The 27,331-nt window shown below is 47.2% G+C and overlaps 13 protein-coding genes across 13 annotated transcripts; 8 read left to right on the top strand and 5 right to left on the bottom strand.

Moving 5' to 3' along the window:
* Window positions 1-1,659: 1,659 nt before the first annotated feature.
* Window positions 1,660-3,580, top strand: N7447_009830 (inorganic phosphate transporter; the record flags this gene model as incomplete). Its single annotated transcript, XM_057234092.1, has 3 exons — window positions 1,660-1,738; window positions 1,795-3,225; window positions 3,288-3,580. 3 exons carry the CDS (start codon window positions 1,660-1,662, stop codon window positions 3,578-3,580), a joined length of 1,803 nt encoding a protein of 600 aa, XP_057081376.1.
* Window positions 3,581-4,431: 851 nt separating this feature from the next.
* Window positions 4,432-5,910, bottom strand: N7447_009831 (uncharacterized protein; the record flags this gene model as incomplete). The annotated part of the gene is made up of 1 exon (XM_057234093.1): window positions 4,432-5,910. One exon carries the CDS (start codon window positions 5,908-5,910, stop codon window positions 4,432-4,434), a length of 1,479 nt encoding a protein of 492 aa, XP_057081377.1.
* A 932-nt stretch (window positions 5,911-6,842) lies between these two features.
* On the bottom strand, window positions 6,843-7,649 carry N7447_009832 (uncharacterized protein; the record flags this gene model as incomplete). Its single annotated transcript, XM_057234094.1, has 1 exon — window positions 6,843-7,649. The coding sequence occupies one exon, from the start codon at window positions 7,647-7,649 to the stop codon at window positions 6,843-6,845; it is 807 nt and encodes a 268-aa protein (XP_057081378.1).
* A 1,113-nt stretch (window positions 7,650-8,762) lies between these two features.
* Window positions 8,763-11,478, top strand: N7447_009833 (DUF323 domain protein; the record flags this gene model as incomplete). The annotated part of the gene is made up of 6 exons (XM_057234095.1): window positions 8,763-9,061; window positions 9,141-9,820; window positions 9,880-10,127; window positions 10,182-11,053; window positions 11,104-11,339; window positions 11,393-11,478. The coding sequence occupies 6 exons, from the start codon at window positions 8,763-8,765 to the stop codon at window positions 11,476-11,478; spliced, it is 2,421 nt and encodes an 806-aa protein (XP_057081379.1).
* A 283-nt stretch (window positions 11,479-11,761) lies between these two features.
* N7447_009834 (aldehyde dehydrogenase family protein) lies at window positions 11,762-13,300 on the top strand (the record flags this gene model as incomplete). Its single annotated transcript, XM_057234096.1, has 3 exons — window positions 11,762-12,181; window positions 12,243-13,127; window positions 13,187-13,300. The coding sequence occupies 3 exons, from the start codon at window positions 11,762-11,764 to the stop codon at window positions 13,298-13,300; spliced, it is 1,419 nt and encodes a 472-aa protein (XP_057081380.1).
* A 315-nt stretch (window positions 13,301-13,615) lies between these two features.
* On the top strand, window positions 13,616-14,677 carry N7447_009835 (uncharacterized protein; the record flags this gene model as incomplete). Its single annotated transcript, XM_057234097.1, has 3 exons — window positions 13,616-13,684; window positions 13,750-13,993; window positions 14,064-14,677. The coding sequence occupies 3 exons, from the start codon at window positions 13,616-13,618 to the stop codon at window positions 14,675-14,677; spliced, it is 927 nt and encodes a 308-aa protein (XP_057081381.1).
* A 2,740-nt stretch (window positions 14,678-17,417) lies between these two features.
* N7447_009836 (Dabb family protein) lies at window positions 17,418-17,902 on the top strand (the record flags this gene model as incomplete). The annotated part of the gene is made up of 3 exons (XM_057234098.1): window positions 17,418-17,483; window positions 17,573-17,683; window positions 17,747-17,902. The coding sequence occupies 3 exons, from the start codon at window positions 17,418-17,420 to the stop codon at window positions 17,900-17,902; spliced, it is 333 nt and encodes a 110-aa protein (XP_057081382.1).
* Window positions 17,903-19,704: 1,802 nt separating this feature from the next.
* N7447_009837 (uncharacterized protein) lies at window positions 19,705-20,063 on the top strand (the record flags this gene model as incomplete). Its single annotated transcript, XM_057234099.1, has 2 exons — window positions 19,705-19,762; window positions 19,849-20,063. The coding sequence occupies 2 exons, from the start codon at window positions 19,705-19,707 to the stop codon at window positions 20,061-20,063; spliced, it is 273 nt and encodes a 90-aa protein (XP_057081383.1).
* A 345-nt stretch (window positions 20,064-20,408) lies between these two features.
* N7447_009838 (uncharacterized protein) lies at window positions 20,409-20,923 on the top strand (the record flags this gene model as incomplete). The annotated part of the gene is made up of 2 exons (XM_057234100.1): window positions 20,409-20,483; window positions 20,546-20,923. 2 exons carry the CDS (start codon window positions 20,409-20,411, stop codon window positions 20,921-20,923), a joined length of 453 nt encoding a protein of 150 aa, XP_057081384.1.
* Window positions 20,924-20,946: 23 nt separating this feature from the next.
* On the bottom strand, window positions 20,947-22,196 carry N7447_009839 (uncharacterized protein; the record flags this gene model as incomplete). The annotated part of the gene is made up of 3 exons (XM_057234101.1): window positions 20,947-21,874; window positions 21,933-21,978; window positions 22,037-22,196. 3 exons carry the CDS (start codon window positions 22,194-22,196, stop codon window positions 20,947-20,949), a joined length of 1,134 nt encoding a protein of 377 aa, XP_057081385.1.
* A 378-nt stretch (window positions 22,197-22,574) lies between these two features.
* N7447_009840 (transcription initiation factor IIA subunit gamma) lies at window positions 22,575-23,064 on the bottom strand (the record flags this gene model as incomplete). The annotated part of the gene is made up of 3 exons (XM_057234102.1): window positions 22,575-22,721; window positions 22,813-22,960; window positions 23,024-23,064. 3 exons carry the CDS (start codon window positions 23,062-23,064, stop codon window positions 22,575-22,577), a joined length of 336 nt encoding a protein of 111 aa, XP_057081386.1.
* A 242-nt stretch (window positions 23,065-23,306) lies between these two features.
* Window positions 23,307-24,015, top strand: N7447_009841 (uncharacterized protein; the record flags this gene model as incomplete). Its single annotated transcript, XM_057234103.1, has 3 exons — window positions 23,307-23,424; window positions 23,484-23,707; window positions 23,971-24,015. The coding sequence occupies 3 exons, from the start codon at window positions 23,307-23,309 to the stop codon at window positions 24,013-24,015; spliced, it is 387 nt and encodes a 128-aa protein (XP_057081387.1).
* A 669-nt stretch (window positions 24,016-24,684) lies between these two features.
* N7447_009842 (hexokinase family protein) lies at window positions 24,685-26,636 on the bottom strand (the record flags this gene model as incomplete). The annotated part of the gene is made up of 2 exons (XM_057234104.1): window positions 24,685-25,927; window positions 26,014-26,636. The coding sequence occupies 2 exons, from the start codon at window positions 26,634-26,636 to the stop codon at window positions 24,685-24,687; spliced, it is 1,866 nt and encodes a 621-aa protein (XP_057081388.1).
* Window positions 26,637-27,331: the final 695 nt, after the last annotated feature.

Raw genomic sequence — 27,331 nt, forward strand, 5'->3', positions numbered from 1 at the left:
AATGGAATCAGAACGATTGGCCTTCAGTCGATTCTCCGGTCGGCAAAGCAGATTATATTTGATGGACATGATGTTCATGCGACGATATTCGATGTGGACTGGTGGACAAATCGGAGTCAGGAGACGCTTGGAGGTTTTCAGGGTAAAACGGTTCGAGTTGAGGATCCGGTTCGCGTGGGTGTTAAGAGGCCCTCATCCCAGTAGGCGGGAGTGTAGCTATAGAGCTAGCGATGTATCGTTTCTTAATATCTACTGTGTTGATTAGTGATTAAACAAAATGAGCTTCAATATGGTCGAACACGAGAAACCACGCCTTGCCATTCTTTCCGCCACTCTCTGAACTAGCCAATGGGTGACTGTTTAGTTTTTTTCCTCTCTTTCTGAGAGGCTGTCTATCTCCCTTGGGGATGTCATCTGAACGCTGGTTCTGTTCCTGTCGGGTAATTTGACATAATCCAGTGTGGTGGGAGGCATAAGGTCTGCCAGCTGTCTGGATGTATCCATTTGGAGAACCGGGCTGAGGCACACACCACTAGATCATACGGCCTTTGGAGACTTTGAAAAGAACTAGTTCTGACTAAACATATAGGTTTCACCTGAGAAGCGTCCTCGGGGATAGATCAATGCAATTGATTCGTTCTTTCGAAGTCGGTCATGCGAGCCCAGGCTAGATTGAACTAGATCGGAGAATTGAAGGCTCACCCCAGATGAGTGGGGCCAAAGAAATCCCAGTTATTTAATATTCATGTTCGCCCTTTCCCCTAGACGTGCTATGTAGTATCATGTAGTATCATGTACATGGCACGTGGGCAAGTTGTTCTGTTCACTCTGCCATGAATCTTGCCACTTTGGGCCAAATCCCTCTAGGCCTGGAACCAGCTGGAACCGGCGAACCGGACTTGAGACTCCCAGTCTTCTGTCACCAACTTGATAGCAGATTTCCTTCTGTAACGCGTCCATACAATAAGGGCACGTGCGCTCGCCTCGGGGCACCCGACCTACCAAGCAATTCGTACAAAACAAGAGTTAATAAGAGATAATAAGAGATATTTTCCAGAACAGACACAAGCCATACGATAGAGACAGTCCGGGGATGAACCTCTGATACACCCACGTGTGGACTTACTGTGCTCTCATAGGTAGAAGTGGGCCATGCGCCCCCACACCCGCCAAGAGCCGCAACTGTCCAATGGCTGTGTAGGCGTAGCCAATCAGAGCTCGTCGTCATCTGAATTCCACTAAATCTACACCTAATCGGGATCCCTTCCATGGCATGTCAAGGTAAAAAAAGGTTCCCCGATGGTTGCCAAGATAACCAATTTGCTTGAGACCGTAAGCTTGCGGAAACGAGGCTTCTTGGCTGAGCCCTGTTGCATTTACTTTTCGCCAAGCCCACGAGGGTCAATTGATGGGCTCCCATTGCGAGTCGGACCAGCACGTGTGGCCAAAATGTCCCAAACGGGAAGTTCTCCTAGGCGTAGGACCCTTGTCACAGAGCCTAACGTACATGCAGAACAAGAGGGACCATATCAATTAGAATCTTCCATGCATACATAAAAAGGGCACTCTTCTCTCCTTGGCCTTTTGTTTCTCTCCATCAGCGCCCAAAGTCCAGTACTAAGCTTTCTCTTTGATACTAAGCTTTGTCTTGATACAATCATGACTCTTCACCAGTACGACTACATCTTTGCCATCGGCACGTTGTTTGCAATGCTTGATGCATTCAACAACGGTGCAAGTGAGTTTCAGCCTATCCCCTTACTTGATCTCGACTAATCTTGGGAATTCTCATAGACGATGTTGCCAATGCTTGGGCTACCAGTGTCTCGTCCCGCTCCATCTCCTATCGCCAGGCTATGGTCCTCGGTACCATTTTCGAATTCGTCGGAGCTGTCGCTGTCGGTGCCCGTACCGCTGATACTATCAAGAACGGCATCATCCCCAACTCGGCTTTCAAGGACAATGCCGGTGTTCAAATGCTCGCCTTCACATGTGCCCTTGCCGCTGCATCCTCGTGGGTGATGTGGTGTACCAAGCACTCCGCCCACGTCTCCTCCACCTACTCCCTCATCTCTGCTGTCGCCGGTGTCGGTGTTGCAACTGTTGGTGCTTCCCAGGTTCAGTGGGGCTGGAACGATGGCAAGGGTCTCGGTGCCATCTTCGCTGGTCTCGGCATGGCTCCCGTCATTTCCGGTTGCTTTGGTGCTATCATCTTCATGTTGATCAAGTATACCGTGCACGTGCAGAGAAACCCTATCGCCTGGGCCGTCTGGAGTGCTCCTTTCTTCTTCCTGGTTGCTGCCACCATTTGCACACTCTCCATCGTCTACAAGGGCTCCCCCAACCTGGGCCTGAACAAGAAGCCCGGTTGGTACGTCGCTGCTGTCACTATGGGCACTGGTGGTGGTGTCTGCCTTTTGTCTGCTATCTTCTTTGTTCCTTTCCTCCACTCCCGCGTGATCAAGAAGGATCCCTCTGTGAAATGGTGGATGGTTATCCAGGGCCCTCTGCTCTTCAGCCGTCCCATCCCTACAGACTCGGAGGTCTCCAAGGTCCCCAACTACGCTGTGGTGCAGGATGATACCGAGGAGTATGAGTCTACCCTGCCTATCGATGAGAAGGAGCCCAAGGTCGCTGCTGCCTCCATTCCTAGCTCTACCGAGGAGCGATCCGTTGAGAAGCTCGAGGCCAATCAGCCCTCCTACCGCGAAATCATGGCCCAATCTGAGGACCGTCACAACGCCAAGCTCCTTAAGAGCCGTGGTCCCATTGGCTGGGCTATGCGCCTTCTCCGCGACAACCCCATGGGCCCCGGTGAGATCTACGAGATCCGCAACATGAAGCGCATGGCCAAGCGTCTCCCCGCCATCATCACTGTCGGTCTTCTCTACGGTTTCCACTACGACATCCACACTGCCCAGAGTGGTAATGAGGGTACTCCCGAGGGTGAGCGCATGAAGCGTGTCTATGCCAACGCCATCAAGTACCCCAACGAGGTCGAGCACACATACTCCTTCATCCAGATCATCACCGCTTGCACTGCTTCCTTCGCCCACGGTGCCAACGATATCGGTAACTCTGTCGGCCCCTGGGCTGCCATCTACTCTGCCTGGTCCACCGGCACCCCCGCTGCATCCAAGTCCCCCGTGCCTATCTGGCAGCTTGCTGTTCTGGCCATTTGCATTTCCATCGGTCTTTGCACTTACGGATACAACATCATGAAAGGTACGCACTCCTTCCTCGTTCCTTTTTTTTCCAATCTTCATTCTTACTAACTGTCCTCTTAGTCATGGGTAACAAGATCACCTACCACTCACCGTCCCGTGGATCATCCATGGAGATGGGCGCTGCCATCACAGTGCTGGTCTTCTCGCAGTTCTCCCTGCCCGTTTCCACCTCGATGTGCATCACTGGTGCCACCGTCGGTGTTGGACTCTGCAACGGAACTTACAAGGCCGTCAACTTCCAGCGTGTCGGTCTTTTGCTGTTTGCTTGGATCATGACCATTCCCATCGCCGGTACTATTGGTGGATGCCTGATGGGCTTGGTCCTCAACGCTCCCCATTTCCTCACCGTTTAGACATTTGTTTTGCCATTTTGATTCCCCCATGAAAATTTTTGAACAGCGCGCATATTTTACTTAATTCTTCTTTTGAAATACCAATTTAGATTTGGACTATCAAATTTTTCATTCACGATACATTTTACAAGAGTTGGTAGTGGCTAATATGCACTATTATTGGAAATAAAAGACTTTTAAATTGGAACCAGTGTTAATCGATAACCTCCACCGTTCTAGTATAAGGCAAAACAAGAATATTCGACCGTTTATGCGGCCTTGTGTCATTTGAGTGGTCTTTTCAGCAGTCCTCTCAAGGTCTTCTCGGGGTCTTCTGTTTAGATATCTTTTCTTTAGGGTATTTTCTCCCCTTCTCGGTTTTGTAGAAGATGTGTAGGTGCACGGCACCAGTATAATTTGGGAGATAAAAACGAGAAGTGGGTATGTAAATTCCTGATGGTAGGAGGCAAAAAAAAGCAAAACTAAAAAATAGTTTCCCTGGGAATCGAACCCAGAACCTTTCCGGAACATCTGCTAATCGCATTTGTTAACGGAAAATCATAACCGCTAGACCAGGAAACTGTTCGGCCACTTGGACCAATTGATGGAAGGTGCACCCAACTTTGACATTATAAGCCAAGTCTTGTTTTCTTTCCTCTTCTTAGGGCTTGGAACAATAACGTTATATCCTTCCCTCTCTAGTGACAAATTTATGGAGAATTCATTGTTCTTTCATAATCTAACTGCTTTATTCAATATAATACCTACGTCGGGACCGAAAGGGAAAAAAATATCTCGAAATAATTTGTACATATATTCTCACATGTAGTTACATATTCTAGATCCGCAATCTGTGATTCTCAATTCCCAACTTACATCTCCTCTGCAACCTTGAGCAACTCATATCGCTCCCTCCTTAAGTAATCATAAGTGACAATCTTTTGACGAGCATCTTGTTCGATAGATTCCCATTCCTCAGGAGAAATAGTGATCTCGCCATCCTGTTTCGGGAAAAGGGTCATTGGGCGGCTGCGTTTCGCCAGGCCGACCTTGAAAAAACCGAGCCGGAATTGGGTCTGCTTTGTCGGTTCATGAGGGGCTCCGAACACAAATGGTTCTTTTGGGCGCCCGTAAGGCTCTCCGTTGAGTGCTGATGTGAGGCCCATCTGGAAACATTCTTGTCTGAACCGGTACCGGGCGGATCCCGGCTTGGGCATTTCGTACGCAGCTTGATCACCCGGAAAGTTGGCTGGAGCTGCGGTCGCGTCAGTGGAGGGGTTTAATTGTCTGGGTTCTTTAGGGATGTCTGGGACATTTGAAGCGTTCTCATCCGTGGCACCATCTGTGTTGCCACCTCCGGTGTCATCTGTACCATCTGCAGTGCCTGCGCTGGGTTCGTCTTCATATTCATCTCCAGTGTCGGTATCGGTGTCATCTCCAGAATCGCTCCAAGACTCGTATCCAAGTTCTTCTGCAAGGACCCTTCCAAGAACCTGGCTTTGCGAGCTCGTCTGGTTATCTATTCCTTGCTGCAGATGCTTCTCATCCACCATTCGTTGAATTGGCACCTTACACCGGGGCTTTCTGATTTTAGTAAGCGGACGTTGTTTGATCAAAGGTAGTTGCAGTTTGACGAGAGCCCCCTTCCAAGTCCTCAATGGTCGTTTGCGTTTGACTTCGGTCGAGACAGAGTTGTTCTCAGTCTTGTCGAATTTCACATGCAACGCGATAGCCTCCTCATGAGCACGCAGTCTTGCAGACCGAGTAGCCTCGCTTATTCCATGCCTGGTGATATCCAGAAAAAAGCTCAGATCCTGACATTCGACGCCCTCTGTCGGATCCATGGCGCAAGGGTTCGCATTCACAAAGTGCTGATGAGCTTTGCTCATGTTTCCGCGTAGAAACTCAACTCGACCCATCCAAAACTCACACCTGGCAACAAGAAGGGGATTTTGGGATCTATCTGCAGATTTCCTGGCGACCTTGACCATGAGCTCGGCTTCGGAGGGATTCTGGTTGGCGATGAAGTTCGAGGCTGGTAAGAGAAAAGAACCAACCTCAACCCGATGGTACACATGGAAGACGTCTCCGGTAGTCAGCTCGATAGACATGTTTTTGAAGATTCTTGCAAGGGCCTCGAGCCTTTCTTCTCGAAAAACGAGGGCTTTCAATATGAGCGCTCTTTCCTCCTGAGAAGAGAGGGGGGTTTGGCCTGCCAGGAGCCCCCATAATTGCTCGAGTGGGGTGTGTCGTCGGACATGATCAAAAGACTGCTTTGCCTCCAACAGGGTATTAGAGGTTGATCTTAGTAAATTTGTGAAGTATGCTGTGATAGGATTGCTGTTGGGCATGCAATTCGAAATTCTTGTCAGATAAAAGAGATGGAAGAGAATATTGGTATTTGGGATGTTGATGAAGGAAGATAGCAACCAAGCCAGAAAAAGTGCCCCTTATGTACCTCATAGGCGCGTCGACAAGGAAGACAACAAACGCGTTGAAAGGCGTTTCATCAAGACAAGTTCGAGACAAAGACAGGGATACCGACACCTGAGTCGTTCTTTCCTTTGTTTCCCTCAATCCCATTGTTAGCCTCGCTGAAACCGAAATGGCGCATCCTATTATTCTGTCCGCTTTGTGTAGCTTTTGGCTTACTCTGTACAAACTGAGCAATATACCGATATAGTTAGTTTCATGACTATGTAGTACTGAGAATCCTCTACCTATGTAGCCCTAGACAAGTTGTTTTGGATTGGTCAAGATATACGTATGTTGTACTTCAGGTAGGCACTATTGTTGCAGGTTGCCGGGCAAACAATTCAGACAAAAGTTCTATTATTACAATTTACTCGAAACAAGGTAACCGTGGGAATTTGATTTATTGGAATATTTCTTTGTGGAAACACCATTCATCAGCCTGAGAACATCACAACGGGATATTCCCATAGAAAAAGGGTCACAATTTTGGGCTGACCTACTAGAGTTGAAGAATGAGCATGAAAAGCGCCCATTTACTATACCCAGCGGCTCCGAACATAATACCCTCACACGCGCCTCAAGTAACCCAACTCTCGTTATTCCCCCTTTCCAACCAGATTTCCAATCTCTATGTAACATTTCCGGGACTACCTCGCCTTGAATACTATGTGACCACGATCAAACTGGACACGAGCTGAACTGCTTATTGCGAGAATCATGTATCAACGAATGAACCAGAAGAAATATCGAAATAGCGACATTTAACCAATAGATACGTTCTGTAGTATTTCATAAATTGACTTTGTTTTTAAGATGAGTCACTATCGTCCCAGTCTAATAATGCATGGGTAGATGCTGCCGCCGAGTGATCAAACTCCGCAGCCTCTATGCGAGTAAATCCAATGATGGCTTCCCTTTGAAACTCACGGGCCGTTGCGCCGTAGCCTGGTATGTCCAGCGCCCGCGAAAGCAACCAGTAAGCCTCTGGGAACCTTTCAAATTTCATGAGGTTCATACCTTTGATAAAATGAGTAATTCCCACGATAATGCTGGATTCTGGGTGATTCAAGACGGCATAGCACATGTTAATCTCCACAACCGCTTCTAGGCTCATCATAGAATCTTCATACTGGCAAAGAGAGTGCTGAACGGCAGCAATAAAAAGTCGACATCGCATCTCATCAAGTTCGCACAGAAAGGGGTTATGACTAATGACCCGCGAGGCAAGCTCTATTGCAAGCTCTGGATCACCACGTTCCCACCGCTCTTCTGCGTCTACTAGTAATGAGTCACTGTATGAACAGAGCCAGATATCATCGATCAAGGGTGGCATTATTTTTGTTGGCGAAATTGTTCTAGAAATGTTAGATGGAGATTGGGAATCAAATTGACAAGGGGGAATAACGAGAGTTGGGTTACTTGAGGTGGTGTGTGCGAGCATAAAATCGTGCTCTGCAAGCCGCGTCTGAAGATTGCACACGGCATTGATGGCTCGAGACAATTCTTGTTCTATCTCGGCTTTTTCGCGGCTCACTTGGTCAAGGCTGGTGCAGTCATTGGAGACGGACCGTCGGGACTTGCTGGCCTTGCGAAGACGACGAAAAAGGTTGGCCATTTTGGAATGAGAATACTCTGGTGTGATTTTCTTAATCTGATGAATAGTTTGTTTGAGATGATCTTTTTGGGGATTATATACTAGTCCGTCGAGCAATTGCCGGGTTAGCTTCCAAGGACAACTCCATACTGGTGAAAGAGCTCATTGTTTCTGTAAAAGCAATTTTATTGTGACGAAGACTAAGAAACAGTCAATGTTTGAGACATGCTTTGTCCCATCTTTTGTACTAAATGTCAAATACCAAGTTCGGATTGATCAAATACACCCGGTATTTCATCCTATCCACGGATAGGTGGAACAGAGGATAAACCCTTCTTTCTAGACAGTATTTATATGCGCGCGTTCTTGTTTTATAGCTACTCAGAGAGTTTTATAGCACTGTAAAATACCATACATTTCGTGACAGTCAGATTTCTGTTACTAAACATAGAGCAACATCGAAGTGGGGACTGGTTGTCTTTTATGGCAACCTGATGCAAACCAAGCAAAGCTTACAAACAGACAAACCCAACAAAACAGGAAAACAGAACAAACTTTACAAAAGCGACAAACGCATACCTATGACATCACTAATCCCCATCTACAGCACCTCTGCTGGCAAGATGCAACCACAAAGTGGAATACTCGGCGTCAGCATGGATCGTACCAAGTGTTTGTCTTGTCTGATTTGTCCAACCTGACACTACAGACCTTTCCGCAATAAGCCGCTTACCCGATCAGGCCATGAATCTAGACTTGCGGGGTTCCTGTTGCAAACATGTTAGCAAGACAAAACCGGGCCAGAGGCTAGTCTGCAACATTGAATCACATTTATAAAGGGTGCGTAGCGCGCCTACAAAGAATGCAGTTTTTTTTTGTACCCTTTCCCCTCACTTTCTTGTAGACCATCGTCATATAAACTACTAGCCGTGCTACATACCCGCTCTTGCCGTTCTCTAATAATTTGTCATAGAGATTTAGAAGCTTAACGCTTTTCAGGTACGGATCCCCTCAAGTGCTTGGAATCAATTCCCGAACTCTGCTCCTTTTGTCTTACTCGCCCAATACCAATCTCTACTTGCCTTTTTTTTTTGCTGCTTTCGGTTCTGAATTAACATTCATATCCCCCCAGTCATGTCTCCTACCGCACTCAGAAACGTCGACACGGTAGAGATTGTGAATATCCAACAGGATGACATGGAATTCTCTCTCGTGGATGATATCTATAAGAATCTGGACCCGCCAGCAGGCACACCTCGCACATTCCCTACCCTCCTACTCTACGACGCCAAAGGATTGAAGCTCTTCGAAGATATCACTTACTTGGATGAATACTATCTTACCAACACGGAGATCGGAATTTTGACAAAACATGCGAAGAGGATAGTTGCACGCATTCCGGAAAATGCACAGTTGGTGGAGCTTGGCAGCGGGTCTGTGACCCCTACACCCTGGAATCTGTCGCCTCGCGCGGCTGGATGATCTTGTCCATTCTGACAATTATTTTTCTAGGAACCTGCGCAAGATCGAGATTCTACTTCGGGAGTGTGAACGGACCAAAAAGAAAGTAGATTACTATGCCTTGGACCTTTCATTGGTGGAGTTACAGCGAACGTTCTCTGAGATCTCACCCGAGAGCTTCGTCCATGTAGGATTTCATGGTCTCCATGGAACGTACGATGATGCCGTCGGCTGGCTGAAAAGGCCAGAAAATCGGAAACGACCCACAGTTGTTTTGTCGATGGGATCATCCATGGGCAACTTTAGTCCTTCGGGTGCTGCGGAATTTCTTGGTGGTTTTTCCAAGCTCTTGAGCCCGTCCGATTTCATGCTTATTGGATTGGATGCATGCAAGAACGCGGAGAAGGTATTTAAGGCCTATAATGATTCCAAAGGTATTACTCGCCAATTCTATGAGAATGGCCTCCTGCATGCCAATACGGTTCTTGGCTTCGAGGCCTTCAAGCCCGACGAATGGGAGATCTTGACTGAATATGATACCTGCGAGGGCCGGCATCAAGCCTTTTATGTCGCGAAAGTTGACGTGGTCATCAATGGGATCAATATTCCCAAAGGAGAGAAGCTCATCTTTGAAGAGGCATGGAAGTACGGTCGCGACGAACGGGATGAGCTGTGGCGCAGTGCAAACCTCATTTCCCAGATGGAATTTGGAAATTTGACAAATGATTATCGTGAGCCATGAGCTTGTGTTGAATTGTCGCCGTAGGTTTGCTGACTTGTTTTCAAACAGATCTCCATCTGCTATCACCCGCTGCGCTTGATGTGTCTATGGATCCTTCGAAGTATGCAACCCAACCGATCCCGAGTATCGACAACTTCCAGTCTCTGTGGACTGCATGGGATCTCGCGACTAAAACCATGATCCCTCACGAGGAGCTTTTGTCCAAACCCATCAAACTCCGAAATGCGCTGATCTTTTATTTTGGCCACATTCCGACATTTTTCGGTGTGTCTCCAATGTTCAATCTTGCTTATCATGTTCACTACTAATCACGCTGAAACCCAGATATTCATCTGACGCGAGCTTTGCAGGATGAGCCTACTGAGCCTAGTCATTATAAACTAATTTTTGAGCGCGGCATTGACCCAGATGTCGAAGATCCACAGCAATGCCATTCCCACAGCGAAATACCTGACGAGTGGCCACCACTGGACGAGATTTCGGACTACCAAGATAGAGTGCGGAATCGTGCGCGTTCAATCCTACAAGATGGATATGCGTCAGAAGACCGCGCTCTTGGGGAGGCTCTTTGGATTGGATATGAGCATGAAGCAATGCATCTCGAGACTTTCCTCTACATGCTACTCCAGAGTGACAGAACTCTTCCTCCGACAGGAGTTGATCGCCCGAACTTTGAGCAAATAAGTCTCCAGGCGAAGCGAAACGAAAAGCCAAACAAGTGGTTCAGCATTCCACAGCAGACTGTCGAAGTTGGATTGGATGACTCCAACGAAGAAGTCATGCCAAATAAATCTTTTGGATGGGACAACGAGAAGCCCCAAAGAAAGGTCACTGTGCCTGCCTTTGAAGCCCAAGCGAGGCCCATCACCAATGGCGAATATGCCGAGTACCTACAGGCTAATGGAATCCAAACATATCCCGCGTCCTGGGTGTTCCACCCGGGTCAAGACAAACCCATTTCCAAGGGCATCGGTTCCTTAGGCGCCCATGCCGGTTCGAGCTCCAGTACTGCGGCATTCTCTCTGGAGGACTTCACAATTCGAACCATGTTCGGACCCGTGGCTCTTAAATTTGCACAAGACTGGCCATTGATTGCTTCCTACGATGAAGTGTCGAGCTACGCAAAGTATATGCAATGCAGGATCCCCACGTTTGAAGAGACCAGGAGCATATATCACTACTCGGACCAACTCAAAAGTCATCGAGTCACGGATGGCCACAGGTATGGAAGAAGCGTTGTTATGATATTGCATAAACTAACTTATGAAATAGCAATGGGGTCAATGGGTCTGCTAATGGTAGCAAACCCAACTCTACTGGTCAGACTGTTTTCCGTGATCTCACTGGTTGCAATGTTGGCTTCAGCAACTGGCACCCTGTTCCTGTCACACCCAATGGGGACCGGTTAGCTGGTCAGGGTGAAATGGGAGGTGTTTGGGAATGGACCAGCACACCATTGATGCCCCACGACGGCTTTAAACCTATGGACATCTATCCTGGATACACATGTAAGTGATGCCCAGAACATAGACACCAAATCTAAACTAACTGGTCTTTACAGCGGACTTCTTTGATGGAAAACATAATATCGTTCTCGGAGGCTCCTGGGCTACTCTACCTCGCATTGCTGGCCGGACTACTTTGTGAGTATAGGCCCTATGATATTCCTGGACCAACTAACGCATTTTAGTGTCAATTGGTACCAGCATAACTACCGCTATACATGGGCGGGTGCACGTCTAGTTAGAGATCTATAGATAGAGTTCGAGCAATATCAAAATGAGCCCCTGGCCTGGTGGAGTGCTCAATAATATGGATGACCTCATTCTCGCGATAAGGGTGGGGTGTAACGTGACTGCCCCTCATCCCTTCCCCAACATCTTCTCCAATTCCTTGTCATCTCTTCATATTAATTGAATAAATACCTTGCATGATGTCGTTGGAAACTATTAAGACTATCTCCCCCGCTACCAACGAGCCTGTTGTCACTCGCACCGGTGTCTCATCGGAGGACTTGAAACAGATCCCCGTGAACGCCCAAGCAGCTTTCCGGTCATTCTCGCAATCCACAACTTTGGAGCAAAGGCAGAAAATTGTGGAACACGCCCTTGATGTCTTGGAAAAAAAGCAGGATGAATTGGCTCGTGAGATTACCGAGCAGATGGGCCGCCCCATCGCCTATACTGGTGTCGAAGTTGCGACCGCCATCAAGCGTAGTCGTTACTTGACCCGTATTAGCACCTCCGTGCTAGGCGAGCAAGGAATTGTGCCCGGAGAGGAGGAGAAGGGATTTAGACGGTATATCAAGCGTTCGCCTGTCGGCGTGGCGCTGATTATCTTCCCGTGGAACGTGAGTCTAATCTCGTTAAAATATCAATATGCCTGCAGACTAGTGCTAAGTTAATACATAGTACCCCTACCTCACCCTTGTCAACAGCTTGATCCCCGCCATTCTTGCTGGAAACGCTGTTATCCTCAAGCCCTCCCCCCAGACTCCAACGATCGTCGAGCACTTTGCCTCTGCTTTTGCCGAGGCTGGTCTTCCCGAAAATGTACTTCAATTCTTCCACTGCGGATCTTTCACATTTATTGAGACGTTGGTGCGATCCCCGCTGGTGAACCACATCTGTTTTACGGGTTCCGAAGCTGGTGGCCTAGCAGTGCAAAAAGCAGCCTCTGATCGAATTGTGAATGTTGGTCTGGAACTTGGCGGCAAGGACCCGGCCTACGTGCGAGATGATGTAGATCTTGCCTGGGCCGCCGAGGAAATTGTGGATGGCGCCATATTCAATAGTGGACAAAGCTGCTGTGCGATCGAACGTGTCTATGTCCATGAGAAGGTCCACGATGAGTTCATTGCTGAGGTGAAGAAGGTCCTGAGCAACTACCGTGTCGGCGAGCCTTCCGATCCCAAGACGCAAATTGGACCTGTTGTCTCTACGCGCGCGAAGGAGGCTATTCTCGCGCAGATCGAGGACGCTGTGAAGAATGGCGCTAAGAACGAGACTCCTGCCAATGAGACCTTTGAGAATTTCCCCCCGAATGGAAATTATGTCAAGCCTACACTGCTGACCGGTGTTAATCATGATATGGCCGTGATGAAGGATGAAACCTTTGGACCTGTGGTTCCTGTGATGAAGGTCTCGGGTGACGACGAGGCTATTCGCCTGATGAACGATAGTGACTTCGGTCTTACCGCTAGTGTATGGAGCAAGGATGTTGCGGCGGCCGAGAAGCTGGTTGATCGTGTTGAGGCTGGCACCGTCTTCGTCAACCGATCTGACTACCCTAGCCCTGTAAGTGTGGCTCTTTCCATTTATTATTGTCACCCCTCGCTAACTGAAGTACCCTATAGGACCTTGCTTGGACAGGCTGGAAGAACTCTGGCCGCGGTGTTACCCTGAGTCGATTCGGGTTTGAGCAGTTTGTTAAACTGAAGAGCCACCACATCAAGGATTACCCCAAATAAACATGTTCATGTGATATAAGTTACAAATTGTCGGTCAGGAGAATATAATTTACTACGTAGATTACCACTCTGCAATCACAAGTACATGCCAAGAAGTACCATAGATCCACTATTCCTTTTCTCGGGATCGATTCTCTCAAAATAACAAACTGACGGGTTTTGTCTTTCACCGGCTATTTTAGCCCGTTTCGGTAAGGTTTGATCGTCAAACGACAGATGTATATTTAGACTATCAATGCTCCCGAGGTTGTGATTCACTCCACCTGTTGTCATTCAACTTTAAAACAAAAATTCTCAGCTCTCAAGGCCATTGTCATGTCGTCAGTCCCACTGTCAGAGGACAACCCCTTCCAGTCTTTGATTGCGGAGGCAAACAACGATCCGGTGAGTGGATGCTAGAATTGTGAGGTAATATCAAGTGTTTTAACCCCTTTTTGTTCTGATAATAGACAACACTACAATCTCGATACGAGAATCACCGAGTAGCTCGCAACAGCCAGCAAAGTGCAAAGATCCTAGCTGACAGCTTTCCTGGGTGGTCCGTTGACGAAATTTTGAAGCGACTTGATGGCCCAGGAAAGGAAGACGGATTTGTCGATCCTCGAAACTGTCTTGTCATCTGGGCCAGACCCTCGACTCAAGTTCGCGACCTGATATCCTTTATTCAACATGAGTTGAAGAGCATTTCTCCTTGTAAGTTCACCAAAATACAATGCTCCGAGGAATTTTCCTTGTGATCATTATATCGCTAACGTGGTCGTAGCACTCTGGCTCATGCCGCTTGAAAACCTGCACATAACTATCTTGGAAGCCGCTCATTCTCTGACGGAAGAGCAAATCGAAGAACTTGTCCAGGCCCTCCTGTCATCCAAGGACGTCACGTCTGGAGATCTTGCAACGTATCCGCGCAGCCACCCTACACGTCTCATCAAGCCTATGGTAAGCTTTGATTCTGCCGCACTGGCGCTCAGCTTTGTTCCGGCCGCTGGTGAGTGCCTAGAAGCGGGATTTAGTAGCGGTAACGAACAATACACATACCATCACCTTCGCCGAGATGTCTTTGACATGGTCCGACAAACCAAGGTCCCTGTTGCTTCGCGTTATATTGTTCCCTCGGCACATCTCACTATCGCAAGATTCGTCTCCCAGGACGGGTTTATGGTCAAGGGATCAGATGGCACAGAGACAGTTGATCATTCGTGCGTCAAGTTGTTTGTTGAGAAAATTGGTGAGATTAACCAGAAGTTGGAAAATGAGTATTGGCCCAAGGAAGGTGCCATCAAGGAGGGGGGTGAATGGATTGTTGGGCAAGAGGGACTAGTCATTCGGAGAGGCCGTGTCTGGTATGGAGGCGGGGAGTATGTGCCGCTCGACTAGATATTCACCTGAGCAAATCATGGTCTATTCTCCTAGTTCTAGACTGGGTTTATATGCCGGTTAATGCTACCGAATACCTTCTCAAACTTATTCCTCGTTCTAAAGGGCTTAAACTTTATCGATGATAGTAGCCAGCTGTAGGACCGGAATTTATGGCTTAGGGCTTAGGGCCATTTTAAGGACAGCCGGACATGGCCCCGGGATATTGATCGTGGTGTTGCAATGCAGAATAAGGGACGACAGAGCATGGTATTAGCTACTAATCAGATATCAATGAATGAACAATAGTATGTAGCAATGGCCATTTCTATAGTTTCGGTGAAACGGTAGATATGGCGCCTCTTGGCCTCATACAAGGATCATGGTTTTTGTAGTGGTCTGGTGGTAGAATACTCTGTATCTTTTCCCTCAGTTTCCCTCACCAACAAATCTTCTGTCGGAGTAATCCGTATTGTGAAACGTCTGGGTCCAATTAACGGCATTCAACTCTCTGTATTTCTGTATCCACCATTCTGGCAATTTAGTTATACTATCCTCATTACATAAGAAATATTACTGCATAACTATTTAAGATTAATAAATCCTCCGGTATGCCGGCGAAACTGCGCCGGCATCTTCCTGGAGCCCGAGGCACTAAGCGCATCCACATATATATCACGTGACAGCGCAATTATTGAACGATGGAGCAAAAGAAACAATGCAAAGGTTATTTAGCATAAAATACTATATCGAATGATTTATACTAATCATTAATTCCGACTGCATCTACTGACATTGAATAAATAACTACTGGTGAGCTTCAACCCACATTTAGGCTTGGGCCCATTTTTGTGCTCGCTTATAGCGCACATTTCGGCAAAACTATACAACAACAAGGCCGGCTGGCCCAATGGCAAGGCGCTTGACTACGAATCAAGAGATTGCAGGTTCGATCCCTGCGTCGGTCACTATCTTTTTGCTAACACTTTTTGTGTTCCACACTAGAGAATCTTTTTGCTATGGTGATATTGAGTAAGTTTAGTGGTGGCACATTGAAATTTCATATGCAGCATGATAGGTTTGCTGCATATAATAACTACACTTCGTCTTATCTAGAGGGCTTCGGAAATTGAGTCGGTCTTTTTGTAACATGGTATTTCTGGGATTTATTGGGCTAGGCACGCGAAAGGATTGCCTGGATGGAATTTAACGAAGTGTTAGTCACTATATTCAGTGGAAGTATGTTATTCCATTTGACCTGAGTGCACCTCTTGAGATAACAAAAAGAAAAAGAGAGATTGAGTTGTAGCTAGCCTAGAATGAAGTGGGTATCGCAAAATATATATTTCAGAGCTACATACATAATAGCTGATGTGCATCTCGTTGGACAGGTCATTTTTTTTTTTTTCAGAGCATCCATCCAACCAAGCGCTCGAAGCAGTGATCATTCTCCGCCAAATTACCTCTCTCGCCAAGCTTCTTGCGCTCATTTAGAATCGGGGGAGAATTTTCTTCCTCTATTTCTTCCATTGCTCTCAATGCTTTTTGGTAGGCACTTAATGCAGATTCTGGTTGTGCCAAATCTAAAGCAATGTGGCCTAGAAGCCGACAAGCATGTGCGTAAGATCTAGTGGAATGACTGAGCTCGAGTGAAAAATCATATCAACGAAATAGCGTGCAGGAACTAGTTGGTTGTTCGTGCTCCCAAAGGTATCCAAAGCAAGTCAGAGCCCCCCAAAAATATCTCGATCGGATAATTTGCTAGGGGAAATTCAATTCACGTTCCAGTACGGAATATCAACTCCGCAAAGTGCTTCATGTTAGTGGGCTTGAGTGAATACGTCCCGACTAGTTTTATAAGCTTGATAACATGCGACAAGGGTGTGCTGCAGCTTTGCCATGATTTCCATCCGTGACCTTGCCCACTTGTGCTTTCAATCCACAAGTTTGGGAAACTGGAAGACACCAGTTGAATTGCACAATCTAAATACGTTGATATATCTGCTTTAAGCAAAACCGAGAGTATATTAGACTGAATGGGTCGGTCTAATGTGATTACTTCTAGTTAGGGTGATCGAACAATGAGCGATACATTTGTTAGACCTATGACAGCACTAATCCTGTTCATTAAAAGCGAAAAATCATATCTTGTAAGATAAAGTAATCTATCGAAAACCACCCGACAAGAATTTCAAGCTTGGACCGGTGATATTGGCCTTCGGGCTGAAGAGCACCTCGGTAGCTGTTCTGGTACTGCGTCGGGATCAAGAAGGCAGGTATATTCAGTGGTAGTTTCCCGTCAATGGACAGAGATCGCAACGAAAAGGCCCACTCCGTGCTTGGTGTATGTTCTTTGTGCAAGGGCATAGCTGATACAGGGAAAATATCTTCGGCTGATCTTTTATGGACAAGCTGAACATCATAAAGATAGCCACGGCAATTTACAAATCCGCCGATTTGGACCAAGACAAGGCGAAACCGTTCCGACTCTCCCTCGTAGAAGGGGTTGTGTTTGATAATTTTTAATCCTGTTTGACAGAAACCTGACCGTATCGAAATGTATGGTATAAACTCAGTATATTGAAAACCCTCTAACTAGCCAATAAACAGAAGAAACGCGCGAACATCATTCGTGTCTGGTAGAGAATGAGACACCCTAACTAGAAATACTTTGATCATGTGATCTGACTTGTGATCTCACCCCCTAACAGATAATGTGTTTGACCCCCTTCCAAGCTTATATACAGAAGAAGCATTCAACATGTCTATTACCCACATTGTCCTTTTTCAGTTCAAAGCAGACCTGGCTGCTGAAGTCATTCAAGCTGTAAGTATAAAAGATCACGACTCGTCATATGTATGAACGTGATTACGAGCGAACTATTCTCAATAAATGTCAACAATTACCTCAAATAGGTCTGTGAGTGTATGCTGTCACTAAAAGACAATTGCGTCGATCCCACCTCACAAAAGCCCTATATCAAATCCGCGTCTGGCGGGAAGGATAACTCTCCCGAAGGCATCCAGGTAAGTTTCCTGGGATCACAGAGGATAGAAGACTTTCAGGGTATTTTACTGAATGTGTGATAGAATGGAATTACACACGCATTTGTCATGGAGTTTACGAGCGCTGCAGATCGAGACTACTATGTACAAAGGGATCCAACTCATCTAGGATTCGTCAAGACTCTTGATGGCCTCATTGAGAAAGCACAAGTCATTGACTTCAGCGATAGAGTTCTTTGAAATTCTGAGCCAATGCTCTAAGTGTCTACTTTGATAAGATATGGAGTGTTGACGCTTGTAGATACTATGAAAGAATGGACTCTGGGTTATGGTCATTCGTGATATATATACACCACTAAGTTTTTCATCAGCCCACGATTTTTCTAGTCAAAAAATATATATCAATAACTACAGTTTTCTAAATGATCATGTATCCTGTATCGATCCAAAGGTTGGTGTTTATGCAAATCTGCATTTCAGGATTATGAATATACTCATTAACTTCTTATTTTCCCATAGCACAGATAAGTTTCGAGATTCTTTGTATAGTCCTTAGAGTGTCACGCGCTTAATATACAAACATCCAACAAGAATAGACTCAGCACACGGAAATACATTCCCGGGCAAGATAGCAATGCTCCAATTTGCCAGCGAGTTTAATAGCTGGGAATGTAAGCCAAGCTTCAGGTTCGGGCACCAATAGTATACAGTGTTTGGGTCCTTTGACTGGAAACCACCGACCTAGAAGAACGTTGCATTGCGACCTGCACGCATGCCACTCCCAAGCTTGGTACTCTTTCATGGGTTTAACCCTTCCTAGAATAGTATTCAGTAAACGATTAAATTGAGTTCTCGTAAATATAAGCTATTCATAGTTTCACTCGGAGCTAAGTCAAGGTTCGAAGTTTCTCTATCCCTGCGGTTCCCAATTCAAGTCAGGGCTCGACTCCGTTTGCCTAGATGAGACACCAACAACAACAATTATACCTGACATGGATTCTTATCTCCTCTATGATACATTGACAATATTAGAACACGTACTGCGTAAGACTTGCGCCAAGGTAAATTAAACGTATCTCTATGGGCTGTTATTTGACATAGCATTGCTCTGATGCAAGGGGGGCGCGAAATAATAAGCGCCAACCATTCCAGAGACTCGCAGCCACCCGCAAGGTTCTTTCGTTTCGATTGATTCATGGCATTTCTGGAATATTTTAGCGGTGTATTGTAGTGAAACAAAGAAAATACGAAACAACGGAAATCGAGTCGAGAAACCTGCTTCAGTTCGGAATTGCCAATGTGGCTGGAATCATGAAAGGACTTATATTTGCCTTGATTATTGTCTCTGGGGTTGTGTATACAATTGATCTCCAAGATCGGGTCTATCAAATACACTAGGCTCGGAACCATTACTCCGGATCTCAGCACATAGCTAACCCTGAATGTTGAGGTAATCTACGGGATCATCCCTGTCAGTGACAAATTCATGATCGATCGATACGGCTACTCCGTATTGGTGCTCGGCGATGAATCCTTGAAAGAAATGTCTAAAATTGCCTGCCGAGAATTGGGTCTCATAACCACGGCTTCCGAGACAAAGACAAAGGAAACGAGGCAAAGAGATATTCCAATTAAGCTAGTGATCTTGCATGAAAAGGAAGAAAAATCGATTCCCCCCGGAGCTAGGGACAAAGAATCCCGTTTCCCGCGAGCTTTCAAGACCTCCACAGGGTTCATTCATGCACATATCCGATCCGTCAAACGGGGACTTAAGGGATCGACGGCTGGTTATTATTGAAATGTCTTGTACTAGGGGAAACGGGATACAAAACTTTAAAACGAGATGGGTCTTTAATCCAAAAGTGGAAAAGGGGACACGAAGAATGAGAGGGATACGTTTCGCCAGAACACGAGGTTCTCTTTGCTGCTTCTCCCATTTACCCCTTTGGTCTAGGCTGTTTTCCACTCGATCCACCGAGGATCGAATACCTACTCTGCACGGGTCTCTAACTCCAGCATATATTCCCTGCAGCCTGCGGGTCATGGCTGCCGTACTGTCCATCCGCTGTATTGCACCCGATGAGTTGCAGCAGATCGTGGGTATATTACCTGCATATAGAGAGATACCGGTAGAAACGATTGCCCCGGGTGATAAACACTTCAATTCCCAGTAAGAGCCGGAATAGGTCAAAGGGAATCCCAAGCATTCGGGACTCTCTGCCCAAAGCCAATCCCATACGGCCCAGGCCTCCAGGGAGGACCCACTGCTGCCGCCAGGGGAGTGAACGCCGAATTGGTGTCTGCCGAGCCTGTCATCCTGTCCATGCCACAGGTACGGCTGTCGCCTAGCCGGGGTGAGACTGTGGATCGCTTTGCCCTTGACACGCCAGACATAGTATAGATGTGCATACTGCAGCCGGTCACTTTGCTAATATATGTACTCTCGCCCCGCCTGTCTTTTGGCTCTTTCTCTACACACACCTCAATGGTGTAGAGCAGCTACATCGTTTTTCTTCTTTTGTTCCTTTTGCTTTTGGGTGTCATCCCCTGTCCCTCGTTTCCCTTTGTCACTCGTTGTATAGTATTTGTTTCACCTCCAAGCGTTGTCTTTATTCTTTTGACTTCCTTGTTCGCATTCAAGGACATTCTAGCTGGAACCGCCATTGTTCCAAGCTCCCGAACTGCCTAGCGTTCTATAAAGCTCCTTATCCGCCGGTCGTATCAATCGAAACACCATCAGTCCAACATGGAATGCTTTCGGCAAATTTTCCGGTGCCTGAAGGCACCTTTCAGACGCGACAAGGGAATGATTATTGAAATTGTAAGTCGAGCCGGGACATGGGTTGTCGTTGCAAAGACGGTCGCTAACAATGTATGAAATAGGGTCCTCCCACTAACTTCCGAAAAGAAGAATTGCCTGCTTATTTCTCTGATGCCGAGTCAGTTCTCTCGCCTAGCCAAAATCCGACAGAACGATCAGATCTGACCAGTCAATCACAGCACGCTTACGTCCCAGGACAGCCACACGGCGACCGTGAAGAAGGACGGAACGACGGTCGAAATGGTGTCTCTACCATCATCGACGAAGAGCAAGATGCGGGCCCAGGTTCGAAGGATGAGCGTGAAACTGTCATCCGGCTCCGAGAGCGTATGAAGTTATCCCGGTGGTGGAAATCGAGCCAAGCTGCAGGTCATGAAACCAAGGCCCCGGCTGAATCGATAAAGATGGAGGAAATTCGAAACGCCAAATTGGCGTGTTAATAGGGAAATTGGTACACGGATGGTCACAACAAGAAGGTGGGCACTTCATTGTGCCGGGACTTTTTTGGATCTAAATTGTTCTCGCCACCTGTCACAGGCAGTTGTTTTGCAGGAGGTCCCCAAGAATTATTAGAAATAGACTTTTTCATCCGAGATGACTCTGGTAGCTCATCAAGGTCATCAAAAAGAGACTGAACCCGCGATTTATACGCGTTCGCTGGACTGGGTCGCTCATGTGCCAGCTTCATTTTCGATTTCGACGTAGATGTACTTTGTAAGTTAAGTTGCTGCCGGGCTCGTGGGGTTGTTTGATCCTCAACTTGGCTTTTTCGTGGAGTGGCATTTGTTCTTTTGGCCGGTGGCAGCACGACTGGCTGGGTTTCTAAGTCAAGATCGTCACCGTCATCGCCATCCGAATCCGAGGCCGTTTCTTCATCTAATTCAATGCTTGGAACCCCTGGTGCTCTTGATGATGATGCAGACACCCCCCCGATACTGTACACCCGGGCTCGTCCAGTACCTGAAGTAGGCGCCTGTAAGCCCGCAGCAGCTCTGGTAGAGGACTTAGGCCCGCGGACTCCCGCTAAGGATCGTGTTTTTCGTGGGCTCGTCATGAGATCGTGAAGATGTGTTCCAGCCCATCTCTCATCATCTTCATCTTCGTCTTTCTCGTCGACTCCCCCGTCACCTATCTGCGCGAGTCCAGCTTTTTGTCGCTCCCTCAGCGCCTCGGCTTCCCTTTTCCGTTGAAATTCATTTGGAACTGGGGTACGGCTGTCTGTAGGCCTCTCAATTTCCCTCATTCTGGCTGCATTTTCGGCTTTCACTTCCTTTCTCCGTCGCAGGTACTCCGCATGATGCAGATGTTGAGTAAATGTTTGCGCGACAGCGTAGAACTCGTCTTCGACCATGACCCAGCCATCATCGTGTTGAATTCCTTCAATCAAAAATCTATAATGTGCCTATTAGCGACTTCTCCAGGTTGCGCGGGACCTGGTTGCAACCATACTCTTCGGATGGACAGCGTCTGATAGGGGAGGTCGGCGGGCTTTGGGCTGTAGAAAGTAATCAGACTTTATATTTGCTCACAAATATTCCAAAAATAAAACCTACAGGACCTGAAGAAATCGCGTCTTGGGGGAGAAACTCGAGTGTTTTTGGGAGTGAGGTCGCGATCAAGACTGGTTTCCGTTTTCACGCGTTTCCGCGGTTTTGACTCTTTTTTCGCAGGGATGGTCTTATCGGCATGAAGCCAGGGCAGTGTCCTGGGCATAATTCACGATAATATAGAGGAAATCAATACGTCGCTTGGTGTTGCGATCTCAGGGAAAGATTACAGTGAAGGAAAGAGAGTTGCTGATAGGCATCCATGGCCGATAAGGTGAGGTCACCCGCATTCCGCGCAACACAAACTTTCAATCTGGAGCTTCACTACGAAGTGGAAAATTTGAGAGCATCAACCTCATTCTTTGGGGTATCTAATGCCATTTTGGACATTGGTAATGCAATATGAAAAAGAACTGGGACCGCCTCAAACGCCTCGTGCAGGATATATTACCGAAAGCAAGAACGGACTGCCGGTAGAACGCCCATTCAACCATTCGAGGGAAACCAAAAAAACGCCAGTATCTCTGCCCATGCAAGAGTTGGATTACGCCTCGCCAGGCCGCTTGCTATTGCAGCTCACGATCTTCACCTTGTCCGCGGACACAGTGGTCTGGTTGTCCAGCTTGAACGAGACATCCTTGATCAGGAAGGTCCAGACTTCGTCACAGAATCGGTAGGTATCGAGATGGCCCTAAAAGCGGTGGGAAAATGTACATGTTAGTCTCGTTGAACTATGATCGAACCATGGCCCATTTGGTGTTCTCTGAACCAGAATGAGTTACCTTGAAGGTCAGTCTGGCCCGAACTTTGTCGGCCAAGACTTCGGTGACAATCTTGTCAAAGGTCCCGAGGATCTTCATCGCCAGTTGTGGCTCGATACGGCCTTCGTTGATCAGGTCATCGAGAGTATCGGTGAGTGATAGCCCGAGGCTAAAGGTTCCTTGAGTCAGCTTTGGAGCTTTCGGTTTGCTTCATCTCATCGGGTATATATACCTGCTGCCACGGTAAAGCTCATAGTACGCCACGGATGCCATTCTGAGATGAAATAATAATGGCAGACTCGTCGAAAGAGTATCGGAGGAGTGAGTGACAGGAGCAAGTTCATGATCGCCGGCCGAATCGCGGGGGCGGTCGGCTGCACGTGATCTTCTCATGGTCACGTGAAACTCTTATCTCGAATTGCGTCAGTGTCAGATGAATTGAACGTGTTTATACAAGTTCTTTGACCTCACATATTTCTTAGTGGGCATACTACAAGCTCGATAACTATTGCAGTATGATTTTGAAGGGTTTAGGGCCTCGATACCTTCCAAATAGAACATTGTCTAGTCAATTCCATGTTACCTGTGCCCGATCCTTATCGACAACCTTGTTCAGATCATCCAAAGCTCAAGGTCAGTCAGTTCCTTTCAACCCCATGCCAGAACTAATATATATTAATTTGGAACTATAGACCCCCAATGTTACCAAAATTCTGAATCCAAGCAAGAGGAAAGCAACCAAACATCCAAGAACTCCTCGAACCAAGCCAACGAGCACCACACACTCCAACCGAAGGTTAAAACCGTCTCCCAAGCCGATGCCGAGCTTCGTGAGCGGCTCGAACAAATGTCTGGAGGAGGAGGTGCCTCTGGAATTGAATACGAAGACGGCAAACCGAATGCAATGAAGCGCGGCGTGCGAAACAACATGTTCCGATTAATTTGAAGCAATTCTCGACATCAACATATCACAAGAACAAAGCTAGATTGTGTCAAATGTCGCGGATATATATCCAAGCGAGGTCTCATGACCTGCAATGCAGGCTTGGCTCCAGATGCCAAGAACACGTGGGGAAAGAATGCTCTCGGTCGTCGTTCTCTTTCGGCACCGGGAGTCCCGAGAATTACAGGCATCCATCATAACTAGACTTCCTGAACTTTGTTTCTGATGACATAGAGGATGAGGATACCCAGGCTTGGCTTCGGTTGAGTTTGCCTAATTAGTGTGCTTAGATGCATATGAAGTTTCTTTGAAACCGGATAAACGGCTATGCATAACGAATGCATTTCACTCTTCGGGTGTTCCTGCATTCTCCGATTACGATTCGTTGGGCGGAGCCGCGCAATCGGCCACGACGCTCTCGCAGTGAAATTCTTGGCTTTAGGTAGTTAGGATATTCTTGGGAATGTGCCATCGGAAAGCTCTCGTTTCGTGGCTGGGGCGACTTGGTTGCAATGTGCAGGGTCCTGGACCAGAGCGAGTGTGGCACGTGCATGTCTTGTCAATGCTGGGGGGAGTGCCTCATATTCTTTCTAGGTTTCAATGCTGTGCTTTGATCGGCGGTGAAATCTCTCCTAGAGAGTTGAATCTCGACAGCAAAAATGAGGACCATAAACATAGCAAGCCATATGACGGGGGACGATAAATAGACTGGCCCAAATCCAACGAAGGCGTAGATCAGCGAAATTACCACCGTCCAAAATAGGACCACAGTGGCAGAAATCAAATCTCATTTCTATGTCGTGAGCCCCAACTCGAATTAAAAAATAAATAAACAAACATTATCCCATTAACACCTAATTTCGAACCATTTTCGCATTGCTGGATTCCACCCAAAGAATAAGAAAAAATCATAGGAGAAAGAAATGCTTGCTAATGTTTCAAAGAACATCTCATTTCCGCACAACCATGCCAGCCAAAACACCAGCGCCAATTACGCCACCATCGGAGGCTTCCCGTAAGAAAACGGACTTCCCACCTCGTTGCGGACCAGTCCGCATGATAAGACGATCAATGTATTGCTGGCACATCTCCTTGAATTGCGGGTAATGTTGGATAATGCCACCGGTGTAAGCCACGACGAGCTCTTCAGGACCGGACTGCCAATCTATTGGCGTAGGATCGATGACAGGGACGACATGTTCCTGAGCTGCGTGGTTGGCAGCGACAGCGGCAGAGTTGAGGCTTGCAGCCGCAGCGTCCGGTGCACCAAAGAACTCAGTGACGGCATCGCCGTTGGTCTGGGGTGAAGCGGGATTCTCGGGTGAGCTGCTGTTGCTGTCTTCCTTTAGTTCGATCTCCCGAGCACAAGATAGGAGTCCGACTACTGCAGCGGCGATCAGCCCAGCTGACCGTCTCTGTACTGTGCGAGCAATCTTTCGGAATGCACCCGCGGTTCGGGCATCCCAGCGCCAGTCACTGCTCTCCGGTGGAGGGAGGGATGTGTTCAAGTCATTGGCGAGGTCCTTGTCAGATCGGGATTTGGCGACGTGATCGGAGATGTATGTGGTTGTCAGGGCGTATTCTTGGATGAGGTTTGCAGGTAGGGAGCGTTTCGATAATTTGGCGACAGTTGTGAGATAGTCGAATAGGATCAAGCGAATCAGTTCACCAATGTAGCGGCCTCCGGTCATGTATTCGAAGGGCTGGAAGCCTGGGCGTGCACAGGCTCGGTCTAGCTCGATATCCCATTTTGTGGTCACGTTGAGCTCTTTGAGCGGTGGCGCAGCACCCGAAATAGTCCACTCGGTGTTGACAATAGTCTCCACAGCGCTGGGTTCCATAATGTTGACACTCTTGGCTTTAGATTCGTGCAATGCACTGAGCTTCATTGGGATGGTTGCGTTACAACCAGTACCCACAATAATACCCATGGCGACTCTACTGTTTGGTAGAGACTTGACCTTGTATGCTAGGGAAGCCAGCGTAGCCACCGTGTCGTTGGTGATAGCTTGGATTTTCAGTTTTGGTAATGCGAAAAGCTTTCGACGTTTGGTAGAAGGTTCATCTTCATCATCAGGTCGCCTTGTGTGTTTGTCATATCCATTCAGAAGGATCTGACCAAGATTGAGATCTGATGAAATAGCGAATCCTTTTCCCATGGGCATTAATGTGGCTTCCGCCAATGATTCTTGCCTGGGCTTAGTTAGCACAAAACTAAAACAGGAGCCCCCGGAATCTGGAAACACCAGAAACACAAGCACAAGGGGAATCTAACTCACATGATGGGGAAACTGAATGTAATTCCCATATCTAATTCGGCCGGAATATCCTTCTTAGTGGCATCCGATGATAGACTCTCCGCTATCACCTCCGCAATGCAATCACCGATCCAAGAAAATAGATCTTCGGCCTTGTCCTTCTTAAAATGCTCTTGAATAGGCCAAGCTCGTTCCAGCGTTCGTTTCACCCGCTGGCGCTGAGCTTTCCGGATGGTGTCCCGTGACCTCTCCGTGGCATCTGTAGGTCGAATATCGGAATCCACGGCTTCTCCAAGTAACTCGATAAAAGCGACTCGAAGGTTACTACCTCCTACGTCGATCGCTAGATAGCGACCGGTTTCCCGACCAGTAGGAAGTTGAGTCACGGGTGTTGGCAAAAATTGCTGGTCCGATGTCAAGGCAAGGTTGCGGTATGTGGTGGAAAAGCGTCGGGCCAGTTTGTATAGCACAGCCTCATCCAGGGACAACGGTGACAAGAAGTTTTCCAATTGTTGATGGTGCGCCAGAAATTCTTGTTGAATGGCGTTCAATTCCAAACTGACATCCTCATGTTCCTCATCTTCAATCAAACCGTCGTGTATGATGTCGCGCTCGCCCTTGCACAATGAGTTGACCAAGGCCATGATGGAAGATAGAAGTTATATTCCAAATTAAAAATAAAAGAAATCACCCCAAAGGCCGTTTGAAGATACCCGACAAAACGACCTGACACGCTATGTTCAATGACGTGTAGGGTCTGGAATGTTTAGGAATAGAGATAGGACATATCCTTAAAGTCCTTTGAATTGTGGAGCAAAGCCGAGGGAGCTAATCCAATGCCCCAAGAGCTAGTCTTGACACTTGTGTTAGCGAGGTTGCAATAAAAGGAAAAGGGAACATTTCGGTGACGCGGTCTGCAGGTCGACCCGGGCTGCGGGGGAAAAAAGAGAAAACACGACGATCATGCCAGAAGGGGGTGACCAAATCCCCATAAGTGTTTTACGTACCCTGGAATTTTGGGATGCACTGATTGTCCTGATTACCCTGATCACCTCGAAAATAATATTTTTGAGTTGATTCAAGGAGATGACAAACTATATACGGGGTTCTTTGGGTTAGGGAAACACCCCTAGATGCCCTGAGGGAGTTGGCGAAGAATGGAAGTATAAAGCTCCCTACTTTAAGACAGGCATAGAAGAGAAAAAGCAGAGAGAACAGAAAGAAATAGCTTTGAAAAGAAGAGAATTCCAAGGTACCTTTGTGTTGTGGTCCAAGTATAGTCGGAAGTACAGTCGGAAGAATAGTCGACAGTCAGAAGTGGGGGAAAACTATTATCAGA

Source organism: Penicillium robsamsonii (genome assembly GCF_028829455.1).
Source record: "Penicillium robsamsonii strain IBT 29466 chromosome Unknown utg000006l_segment0_segment0, whole genome shotgun sequence".
NCBI lineage: Eukaryota > Fungi > Ascomycota > Eurotiomycetes > Eurotiales > Aspergillaceae > Penicillium > Penicillium robsamsonii.